This window comes from Prionailurus bengalensis, chromosome A3, assembly GCF_016509475.1.
Source record: "Prionailurus bengalensis isolate Pbe53 chromosome A3, Fcat_Pben_1.1_paternal_pri, whole genome shotgun sequence".
Lineage (NCBI taxonomy): Eukaryota > Metazoa > Chordata > Mammalia > Carnivora > Felidae > Prionailurus > Prionailurus bengalensis.
In genome coordinates, this window is record NC_057354.1 from 38,768,428 (window position 1) to 38,794,035 (window position 25,608).

The 25,608-nt window shown below is 42.9% G+C and overlaps 1 protein-coding gene across 1 annotated transcript in view; it reads left to right on the plus strand.

Moving 5' to 3' along the window:
• The first annotated feature begins 4,497 nt into the window (after positions 1–4,497).
• Positions 4,498–25,608, plus strand: part of ISM1 (isthmin 1) — a 74,472-nt gene continuing 53,361 nt past the window's right edge. The window contains exon 1 of the mRNA XM_043602899.1: positions 4,498–4,698. Coding sequence (XP_043458834.1) covers positions 4,561–4,698 — 138 coding nt within the window. The 5' untranslated portion in view covers positions 4,498–4,560. The remainder of the gene's footprint in view (positions 4,699–25,608) is intronic.

Genomic DNA, 25,608 nt, shown 5'->3' on the forward strand with positions numbered 1-25,608 from the left:
CATACAGTGTGCATGTTTAAAATTTTTTTAATTGACCCCTTGCCTTCTTGAGCTACAAACTGAAATATGTATAAATGAAATGATATGATGTCATGGATTTTGCTTCAAAACAATCCGAGAGGGAGAAAGTACATGAGAATACAGATGAAACATGAGTTTTGTTGAAGCTAGGTGATGGGTGTCTAAGGACTTCTTATATTAGTCTCTTGAATTTTGTACATATTTAAATTTTTCCATGATAAAAAAAAAGTGTGTTTTAAAGATACTAACACTACTCTTTACTGTCTTGCAACAATTTTTAATTTTTTAAAAAAAGGAACAACAGTAAAATCATGACATAATAGACTTGCAAGTTCCTCTTTAGTAATTTTTCCAAGAAAGTTTTCTGATTTATTAATTTTGCTTGCTTTCTCCTAATATTCCAGTAACACAAGTTTGTCTGCAAAAGAAACAGACCAATAACACAAGACAAAAATCTATGAGAGAATAGTACATTCTAGACATAGAAGAGTTCATATTTATAGGTCAGCCGCCTATAGTAGGAACACTTTAAGGACACTTAATTTATTAAGTAAGGTCTATATAAAGACCACATTCATTGGGCAACCACTGATTGAGCAACTACTCCATCCAAGGCACTGTGCTCAGGTCTAGAAATACAATGATGATAAGACAGGTGTTCCTCTCTTAAAGAATGTACTTGTCAGGACAGGTAATAATAAGCTGCTATAGCAAACATCCCTAAATCACAGTGGCTTTGAACAATCAAGCTTTATTTCTCACTGCGCAAGGTTAAATGCAGATATTCGTGGTCCAATAGCTCTATTTTGAGCAGTAACTCAGAGATTTGGGCTCCTTTCCCCTCAGAGTCCTTTTTTATGTAGAAAGGAAAGATAACGTGTGTATAGGTGATCACTCATGAGTTTTATGTATTTATTTTTGTTTATTAATTTTTGAGAGACATAGAATATGAGCCGGGGTGGGGGACAGAGAAAGAGAGGGAGACACAGAATCTGAAGCAGGCTCCAGGCTCTGAGCTGTCAGCACAGAGCCCAATGAGCCAAAATTGGACACTAAACCGACTGAGCCATCTGGGTGCCCCACTCACTCGTGATATTTCATAACCAGACCTGAATGTAACAGAGCTCTTCACACCTCACCTAGATCTAGTGTTGCTGGAAAATATTCTCTATGAACCCAGGAAGAAGAAAACTATATGCTGGAGGAGGGAGGGGACACGTATTCTGGAATGTTCTACATAAATGGTGATCCGGATCTGGTGAGAAGGCACATTCTATTAGGGCAAAATAAGAGCAATAATAAAGATATGAATAAGTTGTATAAGACTCTAAAAGAGGAGGTAGGAATCTTTTTTTTAACTGATCAGCAATTCACAATTCCATAAATGTGCTTGCAACTTAATTTGTTTGGGCTATTAAATTTGTAATTCTCTTTCCACAAAAAATTATAGTCCGGTTTTCCCTACCCCCTAAAAAGCAGCCTGGTTTGGCAAATTCAGTCACAGATTACGGGTGTTTATCGATACTGGCTATGTATACTCACTAGAACATAAACTCACCTGGAATTTGGATCTCGCAGCGTGAAAGGATTTTAATAGGATTCATTCATACATTTGTTCAACATTTTATAAAGACTTCTGTCCCCAAAATTCAATTTACAATTTTTACAACATTTTACAAAGACTTTGATCTCTAACTCCCCCTTTACAAATTTACAAGAATTTACACTCACTGCAAGGATTTCTTTCCAGAGTTTTTTTTTAAGTTATTTTTCCTTAGGATCCAAAAATGTTAATTTTAGATGAGAGGAGAGGCAATTGAGGCTCACATGTGGGGACTGTGTGTGATGGAAATACGGGACACAGCAGCGCCTGGATTCTAATTTAGACCAGCCTGCCTCAGGCAATAGGAAAAGTCATTTGTCCCTGTGCGCCCACATCATAATCTGGCACAACTGTGGTATAGAGCCGGTCTTAAACTCTCTCTGCCTTCAGATTCTAGTTTGCCATCTTAATTTATGTATTTCATCATCGTGCCCACTGTCCCACCCTGCTCCCCTTTGGAAGTGACTCTAATTAGAAAGCACACTGGAGGATCCTTGTGGGATCTGAACTGCTAGGATCTCCTTTGATCTCCAATCTGAACTGCGGACGGTCTATTGTTTCAAATTCTCCCCCAGCCCTCGGGTTGACAATTATTTGGCATTTCAGAGCCTGGAGATTGCAATGGATGCCGGACAGGACCGACCGCCTGAAAATCCAGAGCAAGCACTCCCTCCAAATATCTCCCTTCCCCAGACCCTGCACTCCTCCCCCTCACCCCCCCCAAAAAAAATTACTGAAAAGGGAAAGATATCGAGTGCTTTATAAACACCTGCCAATCCATTAATAAAATGATAAGGCTGGTTAGAATTTTAAAGATGCTCAAGGCGTCTCTAAAGCGGCAACTAGCCTAGCCTTTCCTTCCCCCTGACACAAATTAAAACGCAACTATCACACCCTACCCTACTATTGCTATTTAAATTCTGCAAAATGTCACGGTGACCTGAGAAACTTTCGGAATGGTGAAGTGTTTCTTGTCTTAATTTGGGTTAGACTCAGCTGAGATGCCTTGCGTAAAGATGTGAACTCCGAAGGTAGTTGACTTAAGAATCTTCAGTTTGTAGGACCGGGAGGAGGAGGGCAGAAACGGGGTGGGGGGGGGGTGGGCGGGGGGACGGGCAGGCGAAAAAGTTTTGCTTATTTATTTAATTTCAACCACCAAGGGAACGACGGAAGGTTCATCCCCGGAGCACTGGAATCCTAAAGGCTAGGTAGACTTGGAAATTTGAGAAATGAATTGTGCGAACGCCTAGGCTGAGGGCTCCGCACGCGGGGAGGGACTGGCTGGGCGGGCACAAGGAAGGAGGGAGGGAGGAAACCCGGTAGGAGGCGGAGGACGTGCAGTATAAAAGGCCCCAGTCTTACAGCGCGCTCACCACTCTGAGCTACTTTGGGAAGGCGGGATCCTGAGCAAGATCAAAAGAGAGGGGAACGCGCGGTGCCACTGCGGTGATCCAAGCCTACCATCGGACCCAGTTTGCTCTTGCGCTCGAGGCCAAGCTCCGCGCTCTCTGCTCGACCCCGGAGCCTTTCCACTCGCCGGCTGCCCCCAGCACGGCATGAGCCGCGCGCGGGAGCCGGAGGCTGCAGCGCGGTCATGAGGCGGTGGCCCAGGAGCGGCGGCTGTGCGACGCCAGTCCCTAGGTCCCCTCCGGGAGCAGCGCCTCCGGGATGAGCCCCTCGACCCGTGACTGCCTGAGCTGAGATTGACCCCCAGTGCCCCACCTACGTACTGCGCGCCCGAGCCAAGCCCTGAAGCTTCCCACCGCGCCACCTGCGCTCTCCACCGGACCGACACCTAGCGAATCCGACTCGCCTCCCTTTCCAGGCTCTACCAGGCGCCACGGGCGCGTGAGCAGCGCTGCTCAGGGAGCGGAGGCCCACCGTCCAGGAGCAAGTGTCAAGACCCTTCTGGAACTACACTTTATCATTCCCCTGGTACACACGCACGCCAGCTTCAGCAAGGGGCGCACAGTCTCAGACACCTGGCTTGCCCTGAGCCCCCTCCGTTTTCCACCACCACAACTCCCAACTCCACTTTGTCAATAAAGGTTTCTAAACTCGCCCAGGCACCCCACCCACCCACAGCCCCGAGCCTCAGTACGCACAAGGCTCTGCCCTCGGCGGCCACAGCGACCTCGGCAGCAGTGCGCGCACTTGGCGCAGCCCGGCAGGCGGACGCCGACCCCGGAGGGGCGCCCGGGTCACCTCCAAATTGTGACAGCCCCCGTGTACCCGGGGTCCCCATCTGGAGCCGGCTCACCCTAGGACTCGGCGGCGGGGCGGCGCGGCCCGCGGCCCGAAGGAGCGCGGGGAGGAGGGGAGGTGGCTCGTCGGGTGAGTGGCTCCGGGCGGCAAGGGCGGGGGAGCCAAGCGTGGAGGTAACTCCGGGCCGCCACTGAAGCCCTCCTCCTCATTCTCCTCCTCCTCCTTCTCCTCCTCCTCCTCCTGCTCCCCGCGCTCCTCTGGCGGCCGCTCCCGCTCCAGCTGCGGCGCCGCGGCCACATCTGGGGCGCCCATGTGCGCTCGGGGGCTCGGCTGCGCCTGCCCCGCCGCCGCCCCCGCTACCCCCTGCCCGCAGGGTGGTCCCCGGCCCGGTCCGGGTCCCGGGCAGCCCCCCGTCCCCGCCGCCGCCGCCGGGGAGCGCCGGGGTTTGCTCCACAGCCGGCTTGGACGCCCCCGGCCCCGCCGTGGCTCCGCCGTGGTGCGGCGGCGGCGGCGGCGGCGGCGGCGGCGGCGGCTCCTGCTCCCCCGGCCCGGCGCGCCCCGCTGAGCCCAGCGCCAGCCCCGCGGGCCCGGGGAGCGGGGGCCCAGCGGGGGCCGAGGCGGGAGCCGCGCTGCCGGGCTCCCGGGCTCCAACTCCGCCTCCCCCGGCGCCGCCGCCGCCGCCGCCGCCGCCGCCCGCCGCGCCGGGTCCTAAAGCCGCGCGCCTCAAGAGGATGGTGCGTCTGGCGGCCGAGCTGTTGCTGCTGCTGGGGCTGCTGCTGCTCACGCTGCACATCACAGTGCTGCGCGGTTCGGGAGCCGCTGACGGGCCGGACGCGGCCGCGGGCAACGCCAGCCGGACGCAGCTGCAGGTGAGTGCGCCGCCAGAGAGGGGCGCGCGTGGCAGCGGGGACCGGGTGGCAGGGTGCTGAGCAAGCGCAGGCTGGATGCGAGGGGGCGGGTCCCCCGCCCCACCAAAGAGCAACGGTCTTGCGGGGACAACCTGTCTTAGGCAGAGACGGAGTGGGGTTGCGTGCCTGGAGACTGAACCCCGTATTGAGGTCTGGCAGATGCTGTCCTCCAGGTTTTTCACAGGTCAGGTACCTGGGGGGTGCGAGGCTTGGGATGGGCGGCTTGGTATGTGTTTCTTTTGGGGTGCTGACAGTCTTTGATTGCCCTTTAGTGGCTGAGTAATGTTACTCTGGGGGGTGAGGGGAACGGCAGGAGACTCTTAACTATAGGGTAATACCCCCAAACTGGGTTTGGGAGAAAGAACCCCAGGGAGTCTGCCCCTTCAGAAAGCATCGCCAAGGGTCAGGAAATAATGTCCCGGAGGAAAATGGACAGACACCCTGTTTTCCCGCGCGGTCCACGTGCCTCCCACGTCCCTCCCCAGCCTTGCGGAGGGCGCGGAGTCAAGCTACCTGTCGTACTTGGGGCCCGAGTCACCTGGGGCTTTTAAAAATATAGTAAAGACTTTCAGCGTTCTGCCCCTCTTGTGGGTCGCTTTAGGAATGAGATTCTGAGCATCCGTTGCGCTCCAAGGCTGGAGAGGGGGTCGCCTTTGGGGAGAAGTGAGGGGGCTCCAGACGCAAGGTTAATTATATTTTCCGAATAAAGGATTGCTCAGGTATAGATTTCTTGTCACTGCCCTGGAAAGCGTTTTTCCTTGAGTGTTACAACTGTCAACTTGGAGCATGGGTAGAAGTCAGCAAGGATTTTCCCAGGAAGCCTCGGTAATTTTCTGCCTCCTAAAATCTCTTCCTCAAACCAGCTCTTTTAAACTCTTTGCTCTGCAGTGTGGAGATAAGTAGTATTTATTGTTCCCAAAGGACTTTACAACCATTGCCCCTGCTAATGTACTTTTTAATGTAATTTTTGTGAAAAAAAAATTGTTAGAGAATTCACTTAAATATTTCTGTAGTGCTTGCTATGTGCCTGTGTGCCACTGTATTAAGTGCTTTACAGAATTTCATTGATTTAATGAGGTACTATACTGTTAATATGCCCCCTTTACAAATGCAAAAACTAAGGCACAGAGAGATTAGGAAACTAGCCAATTTTCATGTATTCCAAACTCTTGATTACTTATACCAAGTTTTCTCTCTGCCAGGATGTTATAGACTAAAGCAAGGTGATCCTTGCACACAAATACAAAACCAGGAATGGAAAAGAATACACCCAGAGCCTACAGTTCTTTTAAATTTGGGACATTTCTGGGGTGCCTGGGTAGCTCATTCTGGGTTGGTCGACCAACTTCAGCTGAGATCATGATCTCTCAGTTTGTGAGTTCAAGCCCAGCATAGGGCTCTGTGCTGACAGCTTGGAGCCTGGAGCCTACTTCAGATTCTGTGTATCCCTCTCTCTCTGCCCCTCCCTTACATTCTCTCTCTCTCTCTCTTTCTCTGTCTCTCTCTCGAAATAAATACCCATTAAAAAGAAATTTTAATTTGGGGCATCTCTGAAGATGTTCTAAATTTGTGGGGCCTGCCCGTCTTCTGTGGGCAAACAGGTACAATGACAGACTTACTGGATTCCTTTGGGGAAACGGAAGACACTCCCATTCTGTAGATGGTGCGACACCCACCAGTCTACGACTGCCGGCATAATTCTTAATATCTTCAAGATTTCTGGAAGTCATATTTTATACATGATGCCTTCTTTCCTCATGGACTCATGAAAAGCTATAAAAATGATGTTCTATGGAAAAGTAAATTTGGCAGATTTCTTTATGAGGTGTTTGCTATCATTAGAATAACCTGGGGTTGGCCTTTTCTGCCTGAACAGTAAGGTAATGAGAGAAGCAGCTGGTGGAAGTGGCAGCTGCAAAGGGGAAGTGGATTAAATTCTCAAAGGGGCCTTTGGCTGAAGAAGTTCCCCAAGAGGGCAAAAGAAATGGGGGATTTAGAAGGAGTAATGCTCCTAGGAGTATCTTAGGTCCCAAGCAGCTGCTAATCCACCAGCTTCAGCTTATCTTGCAATAGTGTTTGATTATTCTGTCCACTCAATGCACTTATCCAGGCAGAATGATGAGTTTAACAGTTTGGTTCATAATTTTACTCTCTTTTGTAATTTGTTATTATAAAAGTTTTATATTCTTCCTGACTAAAGTTATTTCTCTCGCTCTCCAAAGATCTTACCACTCAAGTGGAGAGAGAGAGAATATGTCCCACCAAGTGAGGAGGTCTGCAAAAAACATTTAGGTTATTGTTTTCAGCCCAGGACACTGAATTCACTAGTAGCAGGTGTATTTAAAAACAAAACTGCATTGGGGCGCCTGGGTGGCGCAGTCGGTTAAGCGTCCGACTTCAGCCAGGTCACGATCTCGCGGTCCGGGAGTTCGAGCCCCGCGTCGGGCTCTGGGCTGATGGCTCAGAGCCTGGAGCCTGTTTCCGATTCTGTGTCTCCCTCTCTCTCTGCCCCTCCCCCGTTCATGCTCTGTCTCTCTCTGTCCCAAAAATAAATAAAAGTTGAAAAAAAATTTAAAAAAAAAAAAAAAAAACTGCAGACACTATATTCTTTCTGTTTACTGGACATGTGTAACCCATCTCAAAATCCATTTAAATGTGTTGGTTCTGTGATATTTTAAGCTGCTAAATTCATTCTTTGTAACCAGGAAGTTAATCAGTCCCTAGACTACATGATTGTTCTTGTTATTTCTGCTTAAAATATTCTAAAATATGAGGTTGGAGTGAGAAATAAATGTGGTTCGTTTATTTACCCAAACTGTAATATCTTTGTGGTCATTTAAGAAGAGATACTCCCTTATTTAAGATCTGGTTGTTTTGACATTATTAAGGACACCCAATAAAATAGCAGTAAGAATAACAACAATCATGACTAAGATTTCTCAAGTGTCTTTTATGTGTCAGGCACTGTCCTTAGCAGTTTACATATATCAACAAAAGTCTTGTGAATCAGGCACTATCATTATTCTTGATTCAACTAAAAGAACTGAGGTTAGGTAACTTGTCCAAGGTTGCCCACCTAGAAGCACTATATTTCAAGTGGCTCATGAAACCAATGATGTTAGTCGTCACACCATTTTGAATATTTAAAAATATCTGATAAGAAATTGTCTGGTTGTCTGCAACAGCTGCATAAAAATGTACAGAAACATTAACTTTTTTCACTTTTGAATGAAATCTAAACTCTTCATTGAAATAAGTGTCTCATGTTCAGAGATGCAGACTAGTTCTTTGAGGTCTTTAATAATGGTCAGAAAACAATGATATATAATAAAAGCAGTCTGGAAGATAGAACATCCCAAAATATAGAATCCCCAGGCAATAATAACAACTATTATTATATTTCTTTTATTTGAAATTCACATGACTACCTCTCTACTGAATCTCAGTCATATTTAAAACCATAAATTTCTACAGATTTTAATAGGAAAGTTAGAATTTATTAAGACAGTGAGATATAAGCAAGTATTATAAACCATCAAATTGATTATTTTTACAATGCCATTAAAGCAACCCAAACTCTGAAATGTAACTTAGTGTCTTTGTTCTCTATCTCCTAACTACTGTCTTTATGAGCTCTTTCTCCCTTTATCACTCTACTTGCCTTCAGTAAAACAACTTAGCTTCTGGTACTGAAGAGGTCATCAGAGCCATTTATAGCAGTAGAAGCAAAAGCAACATTTATTTGTATTTAATACAAGTACATTTCCTAAAATGATTCTGTGGGATTGACAGAGAATTTGAGTCTTTGTATACTCATTTTATAGATGAGGAAACTGAGGCCTGGAGAGATTTGAGTAACTTGCCCAAGGCCACACAGCTGTGATGGGGACAGGGCCGAGCTTCAGAACCAGGCGGGCTGATACTGGAGCCCAAGTTCTTGTTCCTATTCAGCAGAAAGACTCCCAGCTCTGATTCAAGTCAACAGCCATTGTATTTCTTGTTTCATGGCTTGCCTTCCCATTATCCAGACAGGCTGGTGGCTCTTCTCCCTGGAATTCTTTATAAATTATGGATGACTGTCCCACTTAGCTATTACTACATAACAAACTACCCCAATATTTAGTGGCTAGAAACAACCATTATTTCGTTAGCTCATCAAGAAAACTTGCTCCAGGCTCAGCTGGGTGGTTCTTCTGCTGATCTCACCTGGAATTATTCATGTGGCTCTAGCCTAGTGTTGGCTTGACATGAGCTTGATAGTCCAGGATGACCTCACTCATATGTCTGATGGTTGATGTTGGCTGTCACCTAGGCTCTGTCTCCACAGAGTCTTTCATCTTCAAGGAACCTAGCCCACAGAGCCTGACGTGGTGGACTTAGAGCAGCAAGAGAGTAAAAGCAGAAGTTGCAAAGCCTCTTGAAGAACTTGTACAACTTCAGCTACATTCTATGAGCCAAATAAATCACTGGGCCAGCTCAGAGTCTAGGGCACAGGGAATAGACTCCTCTTGATTGGAGGACCAGAAAAGTAATATTGCAAAGGAGCGTGTGTATAGCAATGGGAGAAATTACTGTGGCTATGTTTGCAAATATCTACCATATTCATTTTTTGTCTCATATGCTTTGTAAATGTTTAGACCAATCTTGCACTCACCTTTTAATATTGTTTATGCTGCCTTTGGTCATGAAAAACTTTCTACTTTATTTATTTTTTGTAATGTCTTATTTATTTTTGAGAGAGAGAGAAACAGAGCATGAATCAGGGAGGGGGAGAGGGAGAGAGAGAGGGAGACACAGAATCTGAAGCAGGCTCTGAGCTGTCAGCACAGAGCCCAGTGCAGGGCCCAAACTCACAAACCATGAGATCATGACCTGAGCAAAAGTCTGATGCTTAACTCACTGAGCCACCCAGGTGCCCCAAAAAACTTTCTGTTTTGAATGTAATCAACTCTGAATCCTTTTATGATTTTCGGTTGTCTTGCTTTACTTACAAAAAGGTTCCTTAAATAAAGGTTGTCAGAATCTTTAAATATATTTTGTTCTAACAGTTTTATAGTTCCTTATTGTTGTTGGCTGCTGTTGTTTAGAACAACAGTCTGCTTTGAAGTTATTTGTGGGTTTAAGGTTTAAGATGAAGATACAACTTTGGTTTTTGTCCAAGTGAATAGCCACTTGTCCTATCATACCTAGGTTTGTTTCCTATTGTGGATAGGGTTTTATTTTTTGTTGTTATATTCTCCAATTTGTTAGTTCTTGAATATAGGAAAGTTATAGAAATATATGCTTACAGTTTTCTTGGTGTGGGCATGAAAGCTAGCAGTATCCATTTCAATAGTGTATCATTAGAGTTCCATGGGATGAGGTTAAAATATTCATTTTTTTTTCACTTTAGCACTTTAAATAATAATCATCTCTTTCTTATGGGGTTGTTAGAATTCATTCATAAGTGCTTTTAGGCTTGGTAACTCTTTGCTTGAGATTACTGATTATCATTCCATGTTAATCCATGGTTAGTAGTCTATTCAGATAATATAAATTTTCTTGAGTCAATTTTGATAAATTATGTTTTCCCAGAAAATTATATATTTTTATAAACTGATAAATTACACTTTATCACTATAAAGTTTATACATAGTACAAGCATATTTTGCAAATATTTCATAACTGTATATTCTTTATGTTTTATGATGCACACTCTTGGATCTCTTTATAAAACCTATCAGATCAAGATTGTTGATTATATTTTGAAAACCCTCCAACTTGATTTATTTACTGTCCACTATTTTACTGATTTCTCAAGAAAATTAATTTCACTTTTATCCTACTGTTGTTGATTTTTCTGTCTCTCATTATCCCATTAATTTTTGCTTTACTTGTCTCAAATCCATGGTGTTAGGACATAAAATAACCTTTTTTGGTGGTTATATTTTATCAAGATGAAATTCCTTATTTATCATTTTATTGACTTTTGTCTTGAATACTTTTTTGTCTGATATTAATGTTGCAACTCTTGTTTTATTTCTTTTTCTTTTGAGATTTGTCGAATGTCCTTTTCCAACCTTTACTTTAAAACATTGTCTAACTTTTTTTTAATTTAAATAGCTCTCTTATTAATAACTGATAGCTCAATTTTCTGTTTCCATGCAACACATCAATGAATTTAACTCATTTATATTTGTTGTGATTACTGATAGATTTGAAGATATTTTTCCCATTTTGTGTAGTATTTTCAAATTTCCACAATTTTTTCCATTTTGCCTCTTACTCTCCAATTTATCTGTGTAACCTTTGGCAAGAGACTTAGCCTTTATATTAATTTCCTCATCTGTAAATTATATATATAATAGCTATTTCCTGGTGCTGTTGTAAAAATTAAAACACTGAATGCATACTAAGTAATTTATCAGAGCTTAGCACTTAAACATTCAATAAGTACTTAAATACTATTTACTTTGTTCATTTTTCCTCAAGTATTGAAAGTGTTCTATTGCTGTTATTCTCAACATTTTAACAGATTTGAACTTACACTTTTTATCAGTGCTGAGAATCGATCCATATTTATAACCTAAAGCCTCCAAAAACAAGATTCTGATATTCTGTTTCTCTCTGTGTCCTGTGTATCTCTCAGCTTTTAATCATATTATCTGAATATTTAGGCTAAATTATTCTTCTTTCTATTTCTTTTTTCTTCTTTCTTTCTTTCTTTCTTCCTTTCTTTCTTTTTCATTATAACTCTTAGGAATAATTTCTTAGCAGTTTCATTTATGTTTCTAATAATTATCTAGACATAACTATAAAATTTACTGGTTTCTTTACTGGCTGTTGCTGCTACTTGAATCTCATATTTTCATCTTTTATTTTGTTGGAAAGCATTCTCAAAAAGTTATTTTAGGAAGGTTTTATCAAAGGCTAAACTCTCTGAGATCCTAAATTTTTTAACATATCTTTATTTGGTTCTCACACTTACATGCTAATTTGGCAGTTGGCCATGTTCCATATTGTTTCCCCTCAGAATTTTGAAGATAAAATCCAATTTTATTACATCAGCTCATGTTTCATTCAAAATTGGATGCTATGTCTTTGTACCTGGCTATTTTTTTAAACTAGAAGCTTTTAGGATTTTTCACTTTATTCATAATGTTCAGAAATGTCATCATGTTGTGTTTAGATTTAAGACTTTAGTAGTTTGTTCTGGTTGGCACTCAGTGGACCCTTTAAATCTGAAGCCCCAAGTTTGTCTTCGTCGTGAGAATATTTCTTGAGTAATCTCCTTGCTTATCCACTCTTTAATCAGTTTCCTGTCCTCACCTTTTTCTAACTTCTATATCCTTGCCTCTTCTCTTCTCTTCCCTCCTTCTTCTCCCCTCCTCTCCTTTTCCTCTTCCTTTTTACTCTTTTTTCTCTCTCTTAGAATTTTTTAAGTTTTTAAAAGTAATGAATAATTTACATACAATAAAATAATCTTAAAAGTTCAGTTCCATTTTTGACGATTGTATATGCCCATGTAGCCACCATCAAAATTAGGATATAGAATGTCTACATCATCCCAGAAAGCCTTCTTGTGAATCTTTATTGGCAGTTCATTCCTCCCAGAGGCAACCAGTGTCTGACTCCTCTCATCACAATTAGTTTGCCTGTTTCAGATCTTCATGTAGATGGCATCACAGGTGTGCAATTTTGTGTGTGTGTCTCTGGCTTCTTTTGCTCAACATGTTTTTGGGATTTTTTTGTATTGGTGTGTGTATCAGTAGATTTCTCTTTTTTATTGGTGAGTTGTATTCCACTGTATAACTATATCATAATTTATTTCTCTATCCCCCCCATTGGTAAACATTTTGATCATTTCCCATGCGTTGGATATATTTTTTTAAAAGACCATGGTAACATTCTTGTACAAGCCTTTCTGTGAACATATATTTTCATGTCATGTGAGTAAATACCTAGTAGTACAACTGACACAGCTTCTATTCTTGATATTGTTATAAGAATTCCTCTAAAGAAACTCACTTTTTCTCAACTCCTTTAGTGTTTCGCTTTCAGTTGGATACAATTTATTTCATGTCAACTAGAAGTCATTCCTTCTTCTGTAGGCGAAACTTCTCTGCTTTACACGTCTGTTCTGGATTTATTTACTTATTTGTATTTCAGCTGCCTTTTCAGTAGAATTTGGAGAGGGAAAAGAAGTAAATGAAAATGCCTGATCTGCCACCTTGAACTGAAACACTATAATTTTATTTCTTAATTTAATTTTCCTGTATACAAACCAAAAGGAAGTTTTATTGTTTGTGTAGCCCCTTTGTTCTTTCTTTGCCAGCCATATTCTAAAAGGCATTGATCTTTGAGTCTTGATCATTGATCTTTGAAGTCATGAGAACTATCCATTCAGTAAAGAAGAATCTATTTTGGTTTTAAAGCTCCCAAAGGAAAGAATCCCACCATATTCTGTGTCTTTTAAAAACCCTCAGTGTCACAATATTTTCCCTCTGATGTGTCCTTTGAATCTTTTATGCGACATCTTTATTTCATGTTTGCCTTTTTTCCCCACTATTCATTAACTTTTCAAAAACCATCTCATGTAGGATTTGAAGTCTATTATTTAATAGTTTCTCTGTCTTCTCCAGATTTGATTATCTCAACCTTTTTTTCAACTTGTTTGCATTGGTCTTATTTTATAGCATTTTAATGGTTTCTGTGGTCCTCTCATTTCTCTTTCATCTTCTGAGAACATCTTCTGCAAACCTTGGCTCAGGATTTTTTAATCTATAAAAAAAAAAGATGGTGATGAAGCTTCTGTCTTCAGTGACAGCTAGAGTATCCCTCTGTATTCATTTCCTAAAGGACAGAAGATTCTTCAGAGGATGAGTTAGGGGTGTCATTTTAATGCCCAGATTATATGCAGTGAGTTTATGAAGTAATGGAGGAGTATGCTATTAAGAAACAGATCTCATTTTGCATTTTATTTAAATATTTTCTGTGCTCCACTTCAGTAAGAACTTCATAAGAAGCCATGAACATAAAAGATAAAATTTAATTTCCTTCTTTCTGTGGCTGATGAGTCCATATTTTAGATGAAATACAATGCTAATAAAGTCAATATGCTAGTGGCCAGTGTTCCTCTTGGGACTAAACACTCACTGCCCACTGTGGTCATTGTCTTGATAACATAACTTTATGGCTTCTCCCTTCTCTGCCTTCTTTCCTTTTCCCCTACCAAAGCTTTCTGGGATCATCTCCCAAATATACTACTTGCTCTTTGTCTCAGAGTTTCCTTGTGGGAGAACCCAAACTAAATGAAGCACTACTCACACATTAGGCATGGGGATAGTGACCACTTTTCTAGATAGTGATGGTATAGGAAAGCTATGGGGCAGAGTTTCCATGAGGCACCTGCTGCTTCTTGCCATCATTAACAAGGTTGAGGCCTGTTAGTCTCAGAAAGGTACATGCTATGGGCAGCAACAGAATCAGGCCATGCTATGCCCTCCCAGAGCAGCTGGGAACAGAGGGAATTCCAAAATTGTAGGAATGGGAAAGATCAGGCCTGGGCAAACCCTCAAATTGCTGGTGTATAAAGAGATAACTGGTCTTTTCTCTCCTGAGAGCCTGATTCTGTGCTTGTGTGCTATTTTAGGTAGGAGAGTGAGCAACAATAGAAAGTCCTCAAAGATATATGGGATTGTCATCTAATGCCTTAAAAAGGCAGAGGCCCAGATACCTTGATAAATGTAGCTTCATCAACTCCCCAAGCACTGACCAGCATGTGTCACTGAAAAGTTGTTTCTGTAAACTGAGTAGATATAAAAACAGTGGATTAATTACTCCTTCTTCCTCTTGGTCCGACCCATGCACACTTTAGTAAACCAAGTCATCTTGCATAGAACACTGTCTGGGACTGATATACCTCTGTAACAGAGCAGTACCCCTTTACCCCCTGGCAGAGACAGTGCTGCAGGGCCTGTCTTCAAGTTTGGGACCCTGGGCTGCCAGACTCACAGTTTGGGGCGCTCCAATCCCCAGATGTTCACATAAGTGACCTGGAAAAAGGAAGGTAGTCTGTGAATGCAATAGGCCACTTCCTGCCAGACACCACATCTCTATTTTCAAAAATAACGAGATGTGGCTAGAATCTATATGAAGGATACAGGGAAGCTGGAAATGATGCCATAAGACCCCCAGGTGTTAACTTACTCCCAAAGGCATCTAGATAGAATATCCATGCCCATGCCAATGAAACAAATGAAAAACATGCCTTGGCTCCCAACTGCCTCTTGGAGATAGCAGTGGGAAGAAGATAGAGGGAAAAGTGGCAGTTGTGTTATTATTTTTAAAAACAGCTTTATTGAGGTGTAATTGACATAAAGGGAACCATGCATATTTAAAGTGAACAATCCAGTGGGCTTTGACACCTGTCAAACCAGCACTGCTATCAAGATAATGAATAAATCTATCATCTCCAAAAGTTTCTTTGTGCTCCTTTGTGATTCTTCCTTCATTCTCCAGCAATCTCAGGGCCACTGAGCTGCCTTCTGTCACTATAGCTTTTGCATTTCCTAGATTTTTATGTAACTAACATCATACAGAATTTACAGTACAACAAGCTTCTTTGCTCACCATAATGACTTTGAGAATCATCCATGTTTTATGTATAAAGTGTTTGATCCTTTTTATTGCCAATTAGTATTGCACTGTATGCATACAACATGCTTATCCACTCATCCATTGAAGCACATTTAGGCTGTTTCCAATTTGGGCCTATTAAAATAAAGATGCTATGAATATTCAGGTATAAGTCTTTGCATGGATGTATGCTTTCATTTCTCCTGTGTGAATACTTAGCAGAATGGTTGGGTCATACGATAGGTGTATGTTTAGCTTAATTAGGAAATTGTGGCAATCTTTTTAAGGCACTCACATAACATGTTTGGGATCTGTAACGATCCACGGATGCCACTGGAAAACTTCAGAGAATTTGGACGTTGAGTCTCAGGAAGAGATCTTCTTACAGTTAAACCATTTGTAGACTGTGTTCTGCAATATACAACTGATTCTCGAACAATGCAGTCAAAAATCCACGTATAACTTTGACTCCCCATAAACTTAACATCCAATAGGCTACTGTTGACCAGAAGCATTACTGATAACATAAACAGTTGCTTAACACATATTTTGTATGTTATACATATTATATACTGTATTCTTATAATCAAGCTAGAGAAAAGAAAATGTTATTAAGCAAATCATAAGGAAGAGAAAATACAGTTACAGAACTATACTGTATTTACCAACAAAACCAATAAGAATCCACATAAGTGGACTCATGCAATTCAGACCCCTGTTGTTCAAGACTCAATTGTATTATGAAAAATGGAAGGAAGAAGAGAAGAGATTGTCTTCTTGCAGAGAATTCTCCTATTTTTCCAGGATGCCCAAAGTATGGAAATTTCATGGGGCTCAATTCTCCAGGTGACGGTGGTAGAGGGAAAGTTAGGTGCTGGACAGAAAAACAGGTTGGAAAGATGTCCCAGCAGAAGACTCAGTTTCCTCCATAAGCTTCTGTCCATCACTCCCCTCATCTTCTTGTCCCAGGCCTTCCCTGACTAGAGTTTAAGAAAACCAGAAATAGACTTGGTATCTCTTGCCTGGGGACTCAGTTACATTGTGACTTAGAAATCTGGTATTGGTTATGACCCCCAAGTGAATTGGACCCCAGTTTTTTTTTTAATTTATTTATTTTTGAGACAGAGAGAGACCATGGACAGGGGAGGGTCAGAGAAAGATGGAGACACAGAATCTGAAACAGGCTCCAGGCTCTGAGCCATCAGCACAGAGCCCGACGTGGGGCTCGAACCCACGGACCGCAAGATCATGACCTGAGCCGAAGTCGGATGCTTAACCGACTGAGCCACCCAGGTGCCCCGAATTGGACGCCAGTTTTATTGCCATGAACCTTCAAATTCCAGGAAGTAGAAAGGGCAAAAAGTAAAAAAGGGGAGATCTCATTAGGTGATTCTAATCCTTAGCCCATGAAATGGGTTGAGGAAATGTTAATATGAGCTGATCTCCTGGCTATGCCAGACATTATGAGTGCACAGTATTACAAACCCACCCAGAATTCTCATTGGAGGGCAGGGACTGTCCTTCCCTTACCCATCTGCTGCCTCGATGTTCACCAGGTGCAGCTGTGGCTCGGAGACACAGATGAGAAGCTTGGGGTGACTTCTCTGCCTTTGCACCCAGAGTGCATTTTGTGGAACAGCAACGGCATCTCCTGGGATCTTAGAATCTCAGGCCTCATCCAGAACAACTGAGTCAGGATCTACATTTTATAAGGGCCCCAGACTCATCATATACATGCATGTCACAGTTTAAGAAGCACCATTCAAGATGCGTATCTTACAAGTCGCAAGTCCCAGAAAACACTCAATACAGGTCAGGTATTATTCATCTATTGCTCAATTATGCTGCACGACCAAGTACCCTCAAACTCAGTGGCTGTAACAATAAGCATGTATTCTCATGCTGATGGGTCTGCAGATCATCTGGGGTTCAGTAGATCTAGGCAGGCTAAGTTGCAACCTGTGGGCTGGGGCTGGGTTTCTTCCATGTGTCTCCCATACTTCTGCAACCAGTGAGCTACCTGCCACATGTTCCTCTCATGATGATCAAATGCACAGAAAGGCAGAGGCAACGGGCACTCTTAAGGCTTTGCTTGGGCCACACTATCCCTTCAGCACAAACTAGTCACCAGGCCCGACAGAGTGGCAAAAGGCATGGGCTTTGGATTTGTTTCAAGTTCACTTGTGCTTCTCACTAACATGTGTGCCCTTAGACAAAAGTCTCACATTTCTCTCTGCTTCTGTGTCCTGTTCAGTAAAATGGGATAACAGTAATATATAAATCAATGGGAACTTATAATGTTGCAAGGACCAACCACCCTTGATGTATAGGAATGGTTTAACTCATGGGTATGATAGAGCTGTGTGATTTTGGGCAAGTCACTTCAACTCTCTGCATTTCATTTTCTTCACCTAAGAATAGACATCCTAATGGGATAATTCTAATATGTGAACTTCATCTTCAAAACTGATAACGATGATGCGAAAGCTAACACTGAGCATTTACTCTATGCCGGACACTGCTGTAAAGACGTTAGATGTATTTACACTTTTAACTCAAAATAGCCCAATGGGGATTATCTCCATTTTGCAGCTGAAGAAACTGAGGCAAAGCAATATGAGGAAACCAAGGTTTAACATCTGATTGTTCAGAGCACCTCATGTGGAGGGAAAGATACCACAGAACTGCTGTAGTCCAGGCTTGGCTCCATGTGGCTGACACATTCTGCCTCACGCCAATCAGTGATGCTTCTAAAAAGGCTATTCTTGGCTTCTGCTCCCATGTGGGAAAAGGAAAAGAAAGAGCAGGGGCAGCTTGAGAGAAGAGACTGGGAAAGCAGCTGTCCTCCTGGTTAAACAGCAGCCCCCTCCCCATGCTACCCACCATGGGGAAGCAGATGCTGGATGGATGTGATGAGCACTTCTGGTGGGACCCAGCCATCACTTGGGGCTGTGGTGTGGAGCAGCCCAGCCTGACTCTGAGCCAGCATCAGGCTGAGGGGAAGCGTGAGGCCGGAAGGACCCCTGCCTCTGAGAAACTAGAGGTAGAAAAGGCTGTGGATTTCTCTGCCAGCACAGGATTCCACCCACCAAAGGTTGTTTGTTAGTCAAGAAATGCACGTCGATCTCTGTGTGTCTTCATTCTGAATGCCCTCCCTTGTGCGGTCTCACTGCTTAAAATTCATGTGCTCCATGGCAGGGATGGAACTGTGCCCACAAATATGTTATTCATCACTCACAAACCTTAACAATTTAAGCCTGCAACCACTTCCCTGATGAAGGGGGACACCCTTTCCTACCTTCCTTTCTCAGACATAACAGAAGAGAAACAGGACAAGCCTTGGGGGCAGAAGCCTAAGGAACTCTCTGAGCTGTATATTCTGCTTTCTTAATGACTGTTGCTCGCCAGAAGGATAACTTCCTTGTGGCTAATCCAATTTTCCCTTTCTTCAATGTGTCACAAAGTCCATTTTCTCAAGGTCTTCTGAGGAACAAGTAGTCAGCTTTTTAAAATGTTTCCCATAGGTGAGAGTAGTATCATATTTCCGTTTTTATTTATGGCACTACATTGCTAATATCTAGTCAGCCACTCTGGTTCCAGATCTTTTTCAGTTATTCTTGCCAAGTTCCTGACTCCCCTAAATCCCCAGTGTATTTTATCTTCTGTTTTGTTTTTGTTTTGGTAGGCTGTGTCTTATACTTCAGGTATGTCCTGCAGTGCCCTATTTCTTCTCCCTTTGCACCCCAGATGTTGAGTTGGGACCAGTCTCATTTCAGCTATCTTAATAGCTTATTAATTTGCCAATTGTCACAGAATTGAGCACTGACTAGGTAGATAGCTAGATAGAAAGGAAAAAATAATTTAAAAAAATATATGACCACTGAAAATATGAAATCACTATAATATGCTGCCTGAAAGAAAAAATGAGAAAAAAAAACCCAAATCTGAAGAGATCCAAGTGTTGGCAAGAAGGTGGAGCACCTGTAGGGAATGTGAACTGGTATGAACACTTTGGAAAATTGGTTTCCAAGCTATTAAAATAATATAAATGTACCCTCTGACCCAGCAATCCCATCCTGGAAATATACCCAACAGAAATGTGCACTCCAAGCCCTGAAAAAGAATGCTCAGAGCAACACTATTTAAATAGCCCCAAACTGGAAACAGCGAAATGCCCGTCAACAGTAGAACAGATAATCAGTAAGTACACACACAGATAGCGAACAACTAGTCACAACATGTACAATTTCACAAATGTAATGTTGACTGAAAGAAGCCAGGCACAAAGGAGTACATGGATGATTCTGTTTATATAAAATAACCAGGAAGAACTAGAAGAGAGAACACTGGTCGCCCTTGTCAAGGAAGTGACTAGAAGAAAGCATAAAGGGGCTGTCTGGGGCACTGGTAGTAATGTTCTGTTTCTTGATGTGAGTGTGGACTACACAGATGCATTCAGTTTATGAAATCTCACTGGGCTGTATAGTTATATATGTGCATTTTCCATATGTGTATCAGACTTCAATTAAAAATACTGTAAAAAATGCAGTGGGCAGGGTGGACGGTACAGAAGAGATGGCCATTTTTCACTGGGAAAGGCAACCCACAAGCCCTGGCGCCCACTCTCTTTGCTCCCTGATGTGTACTACCCTGCAGACTGGTCTTCAAATTGTAATGAATGTGGACTAGTTTCGGTGTTATGAGGATCCTCCTCTGCCTCCATGGCCCAGTGCTATTGTTATGACATCAAAGACCAACTGCTGACTAAGATACAGTCCATATGAAAAGAATGACCAGCAAATTTACTGCTTGACTTCATTCCCTTTAAATGGAACTGGCCCCGTGGTCCTCTTTCAAAGCTCAATTGTAGACATATATCTTCTTTATAGGACACCGTGTACAATAAAGAGAAGCAATAATTTAAAACTTAAAAAAAAAAAAAGAATACCTTTGAGAGCGCTGTGAGGTGAGCATTCCATCACTGTGGTTACATGTGCCCAAACACTCCTAAAAGTCTAGCCGTTGGTCTGACAGCCTTCTATTCAACATGGTGACTTTTTTTGGACCAATTGAGTTATATTTTTATGCTCCCACCCTTTCCCTAGGCTTTGCAAGTTCTTGGGAAAGTCCTTGATGAGGGGTGATCTACTTCAAGCCACCTCACTGAAGTCAGGCAGAATGGCAAAGTCTGTATCCCAGTACTCATTAACTTATTTGGAGTTGCCCTTTGTGGAGTACACATTTTTTAAGGACTGAGCCCAAACTAAGCCTGGATCAGTTCTATGCAGTCCCTTAATACCAACATGGACAGCATTCCTTCACACAGCTTTAAGTGTGGAAGTCTCAGGGAGTTATTAGCACTTATGGATACTGAGTGACAAAAGAATGGAGTTGTTTTATGACTGTGAGAAAAGTAAGAACCTCGTTCCCTTTCTAAGAGGGAATAAGGTTCTGCAGCATGCAAGTAAAATTCCTTACAACGTATAGGCTGTCCCTGGCGTAACTTGGGATCTGGCCCAGCTTGTGGAGGAAGAGGCTTCTGCAGTCAAAATTTACCAGCCTGCTCAAAACCAAACAATCCAGAACAATCCTTTCAATATGCAATCATGTATTACAGTGGTGCATTGGCCCACAGGGGATAAAACATTTCAAGAGTTGCCAAGTCATCCTGGCCCAAGGCTTCCCCTCCTGTTTAATCCATTACTCTTGAACAGGTTCAGCATACCATACTTTGCTGGAAAAAGGCTAACTGCTGAGAAGATCCTTTCCTTTGTGTTCCCCTCACTGGCACCTTCAGGAAGGCACACCTATCGTGTGAAACAGCTACAGTTTTCCTGTTGAGGGTTTGATGGAAGCAAAGCAATTCATAAGATTCCTATGAAATGAGATAAATCTCACTTAAAATGGGAATAAGTATCCAATGAAAGAAACTGGAAATATTTGAAGAGGCCATGGAATCCCAAGGAGAGTAACTCTAACTGCTGAGCAGCAGGTGGAAATAATGAGTCTGGCTCTTCTGAAGGCACCTGCGGCAGACAGCTTTTCTGTTCCAAGTTCTCACTGCTGGCCTCCTTGCCCTGAGGTGCAGTCCAGTGTGGTCCCCATGCCTGACGGTGGTTCCTTCACTGCTTCTTCTCCAAGGCCTGGCCCGATGCTAAGCTATGAGATAACCCAAAAATGAATGTCAGTGTCCTTGGCCCTAAATTTGTTCATAAATGGGGAAAGGGGAGGAAGAAGAGAAGGCAAGTGGGCCTGACCAGAACCAGACAACTCAGTTACAGAATGGCAGGGTCCAAAATAAGGGAAGAATTCTGAGCCATGGACCCAAGAAGAGCACCATTTCTACCTTCCTAATGTGAGTGAAGGACAGGGATGTGAGCACAGGGGAAAACTAAGAGACACAATCACAGCCTTAAAGAGCAACCCTCTAAGGAGGCTGCATCTTTTCTCTGGGCCCCTGAATGCTTGTTGCTCCAAGATTGCTCAAATCATTAACTCAATTTACTTTACTTAGAAGGCCCCTGTGTGTTTCTACTATTCTTTGGGTCGGAGTTCTTCACACCATTTAGAATGCGGTGTAAATGGAAGTGCTGTGGAAACTTGCCAGTGAGATGGAGCTTGCCAAAGTGTCAGGGGCTGTCTGTAGACCACACAGACTCTTTTTAAAAGAAAAACTCAGCACCCGCAAAATCCCAGATGTTCAGCCTGAAGCAACATCAGGGAGCCATCTGTGGGCTCCCCCTTGAGACTCAAGGACAGGTGGATGCTGTCAGGAGAATTGCTATGGCTGTGCCCTGGAAGGTTCTTGGTCCTAACAATCTAAGTGAAGCGCTTCTTGTGCCATCAAGATATGGGGGCATATGACAGGTGTATGCCAGGGTCACAGCATGTGGTTGCAGGCATGGTCACTGCCCTGCTCACTTGGTTGAACCAGGGCTTTAGCTAAGCTCTGTGCTACCCCCCACAACCATGATGAGGTGCTCTACTTAAAAGGCAGGTTGCAGGCACTCACCAAACACTAGAATTTTGTTGTCAGCAAGACCCCTGGAAAACTAAGTCCCAACCTCTCATTTCTTGCATGAGGAATCCAAAACCCAGAGAAATGAAAGAACTTCCTCAAGACTATACTACTCATTCCAGGTTGACCAACTCGTAGGCCAGTCCTCTTTCAGGAAGCCACACAACCTCCCATTTCTGGACATCTTTAAGAGAACTGGAGCATATGTACATCTAAAATGCCCAGGCTCTGATATTATAGTTATTGTTAGGTTGTTATGAGAGCTGAAAGGAAATTCAATGAACATGAATTGTAGCTTTATTTCAGATACCGGGTTGCAGTCAGGTAAAGGACATAATGTACATAGAAGTATAGAGCATAGCCTGACTATACAGTAAGCATCCCATTATTCCATTCATTTATTTAGCACTTACATATTGAGTGTCTCCTATATGCAGGCATTGTGCTAGACACTGGAGATTCAACAGAGTACAAGCTTATGCTCTGGAAGGGGAGATTGAGAAGAATTAATTCATAAGTAAAGTAATAGATGTAAAGTAGATGGTAATAGGTGCTTAGCAGTAATAGTAATAGATGGTAAAGTAATAGATGGTAAAGTAGATGGTAATAAGTGCCAGCAGGACATGAACAGGGAGCAAAGATAGGGAATACCTGCGGGTACCTACTAAAAGAGTGTGGCCAAGGAAGGACTTGGTGGAAGAGTGACACTGAAGCCTGGAGCTGAAGAATAAGACAGGGCTATCTTTGCAAAGAACTAGGAGGAGAGCAGTTCAGGCAATGTAATCCCACACACCAAAACCTTGAGGTGGGAAACTTTGACTTGACTAAGGGACAGAAAAAAGACTGGAGAAAGGGAGTAAGTATAAGGGAAAAAGTGATTTTAGAATTTGTAGAAGAGGGTGGAGCCTTGTAGGTCATGATAAAAGATATAGCTGTGCTTCTGAGATCAGCAAGGAAGGAGTCATTAAAGAGATTTTGGATGATGGCTCTGTCTGGTTTGTGGAGAATGGGTTGGAGGGGTGCGGACATGTTAGGAGGTTTTGTAATAAAATAATCCAGGCAAGAGATGAAGGGACGTGGACTAACATGTGAAGAAGTGGATGGATGCAAGACACCGTTCTGACACAGAGCCAACAGGATGTGCTAATGGGTTATATTTCAGAGTTGAAAAACTGAGGAGTCAAAGATAACTTCCAGTTTTATGGGGGGGGGCATACATATCAGTGGATCTATATTGAATGTATAGAATTTGAGATGCCTGTGGGACATCCAAGGGAAGATGATGAGCAGAGAAGTGGTCAAATAGACTGGGAACCGAGACTGAGATGTCCTACCAAGTGATAGGAGGAGAACCAAGAGTTGTGTCATGGACAACAAGGGAGGAGAATGCCTTAAGGAAAGAGTTATTTTGAATGCTGCTGTGAGAGCAAAGATGAAGACAGAGAAGTGCCCATTCAACTGGGCATCATGGCCATTGTTGAAAGCCTTGATGAGAGCAGTTTAAGAAGAATGGGAATTGATACCAGCCTCTACTGGGTAAAGTAGCAAAGGTGGGTGAAGAAGAAGAAACAGAATCTAGGGGCACCTGAGTGGCTCAGTCAGTTGAGTGTCCAACTCTTGATTTCAGCTCAGCTTATGATCCCCCAGGATCATGGGATCAAGCCCTGAGGGTGGACCCTGCTTAAGATTCATTCATTCATTCTCTCTCTCCCTCTCCCGTCACTCTTCCCCACTCATGTTCTCTCTCTCTCTCTCTCTCTCTCTCTCTCTCTCTCTCTCTCTCTAAAGTAACATAAAAAATAAAAATAAAAAAAACAGCATCTATAATTAAGTCTTAGGGAAGCTTTGCCATGAAGGGGAACCATGTAGACTTGGTGTTAAGGGAGGGTATTTTGTTCATTTGGGGTTTTTTTTAACATTTTATTTTATTTTTAATTTATTTTGAGAGAGGGAGAGAAGAGAGAAGGAGAGTGAGCGAGCACAAGCAAGGGAGGGGAAGAGAGAGAGGGAGACACAGAATCAGAAGCAGGCTCCAGGCTCTGAGCTGTCAGCACAGAGCCCGACACGGAGCTTGAACTCACGAACTGTGAGATCATGATCTGAGCCAAAGTTGGACGCTCTGGTTCATTTGTTTTAAGATCAGAGATACCAGGGCATCACTGATGCTGAGACTGAGCCAGTAAAAAGGGGAAAATGAATGGTGACAGATTGAGAGGGAAGGGCTGAGGGGTATATTGATCAAGAAAGCAAGAATCTGTGTATGGGAATTGACCTTTGATAGAAGCAGGGATGAGTGTTCCATGCAATAGTTGAAAAGAAGAAGAAGATGAACTATGAAGTTAGGAGTGTAGATATAGTGTGAGTATATGAGAGTTAACCATACAACTCTCATGGATGAGGAAAGCTCCTGTTCCTTCAATGGAATATGCAGTGAGGTCAGTGAGGAAGAGTAGGGGATTTGGAGAGAGTAGATATGAAATAGTCATCTTGGATAACAGAGAAGGCAAAATTGTGAGGGAAGGGCCGTCAATTTTGGAACAGTGCTGAATACTTGTTTGAGGTTTGAGAACATGGGAAACAGACCAGGTTTTAAAGTTGAGCTATTGTGGGGTGCCTGGATGGCTCAGTCAGTTAAGTGTCTAACTTCAGCTCAGGTCATGATCTCACAGCTCGTGGGTTCAAACCCTACATTGGCTCTGTGCTGACAGCTCAGAGCCTGGAGCCTGCTTCAGATTCTGTGTCTCCCTCTCTCTCTGCCCCTCCCTGCTTGTGCTCTGTCTCTGTCTCTGTCTCTCTCTCAAAACTAAATAAACATTAATAAAATTTTAAAAAATAAAGTTGAGCTATTGTATTTTTCCCATCATCCATGTGCTTGGCTACTAACATAGATAGGGAAGTTGGATAATTGGATTCAACCAGAACTGAGGTTTTGCCCATGAAATAGATCAGAGGGAGAGGAGGCAGGAGAGTCGTGGGGAGTTACAAAGAAATGGTTTTATATATATATACACACAACCATGTGCTAAATAAGAAAGAAAGTAAAATAGAAAGCTGAAGGGCGGTGAGAAAATAGTAGAAGACTAGGGATCTCAGTGAGTTTAAAACTAGGGAAATGAGCTAACAGGACGGGAAGTACCTTTGTGTAGAAGATTTGCTGATGGAAGGTCTTGGGCAGAGGGTGGCTGAGATACAGTGGAGGAAAAGGTTGTTGGTGGTGAGAGATCAAGGGGCTAGGA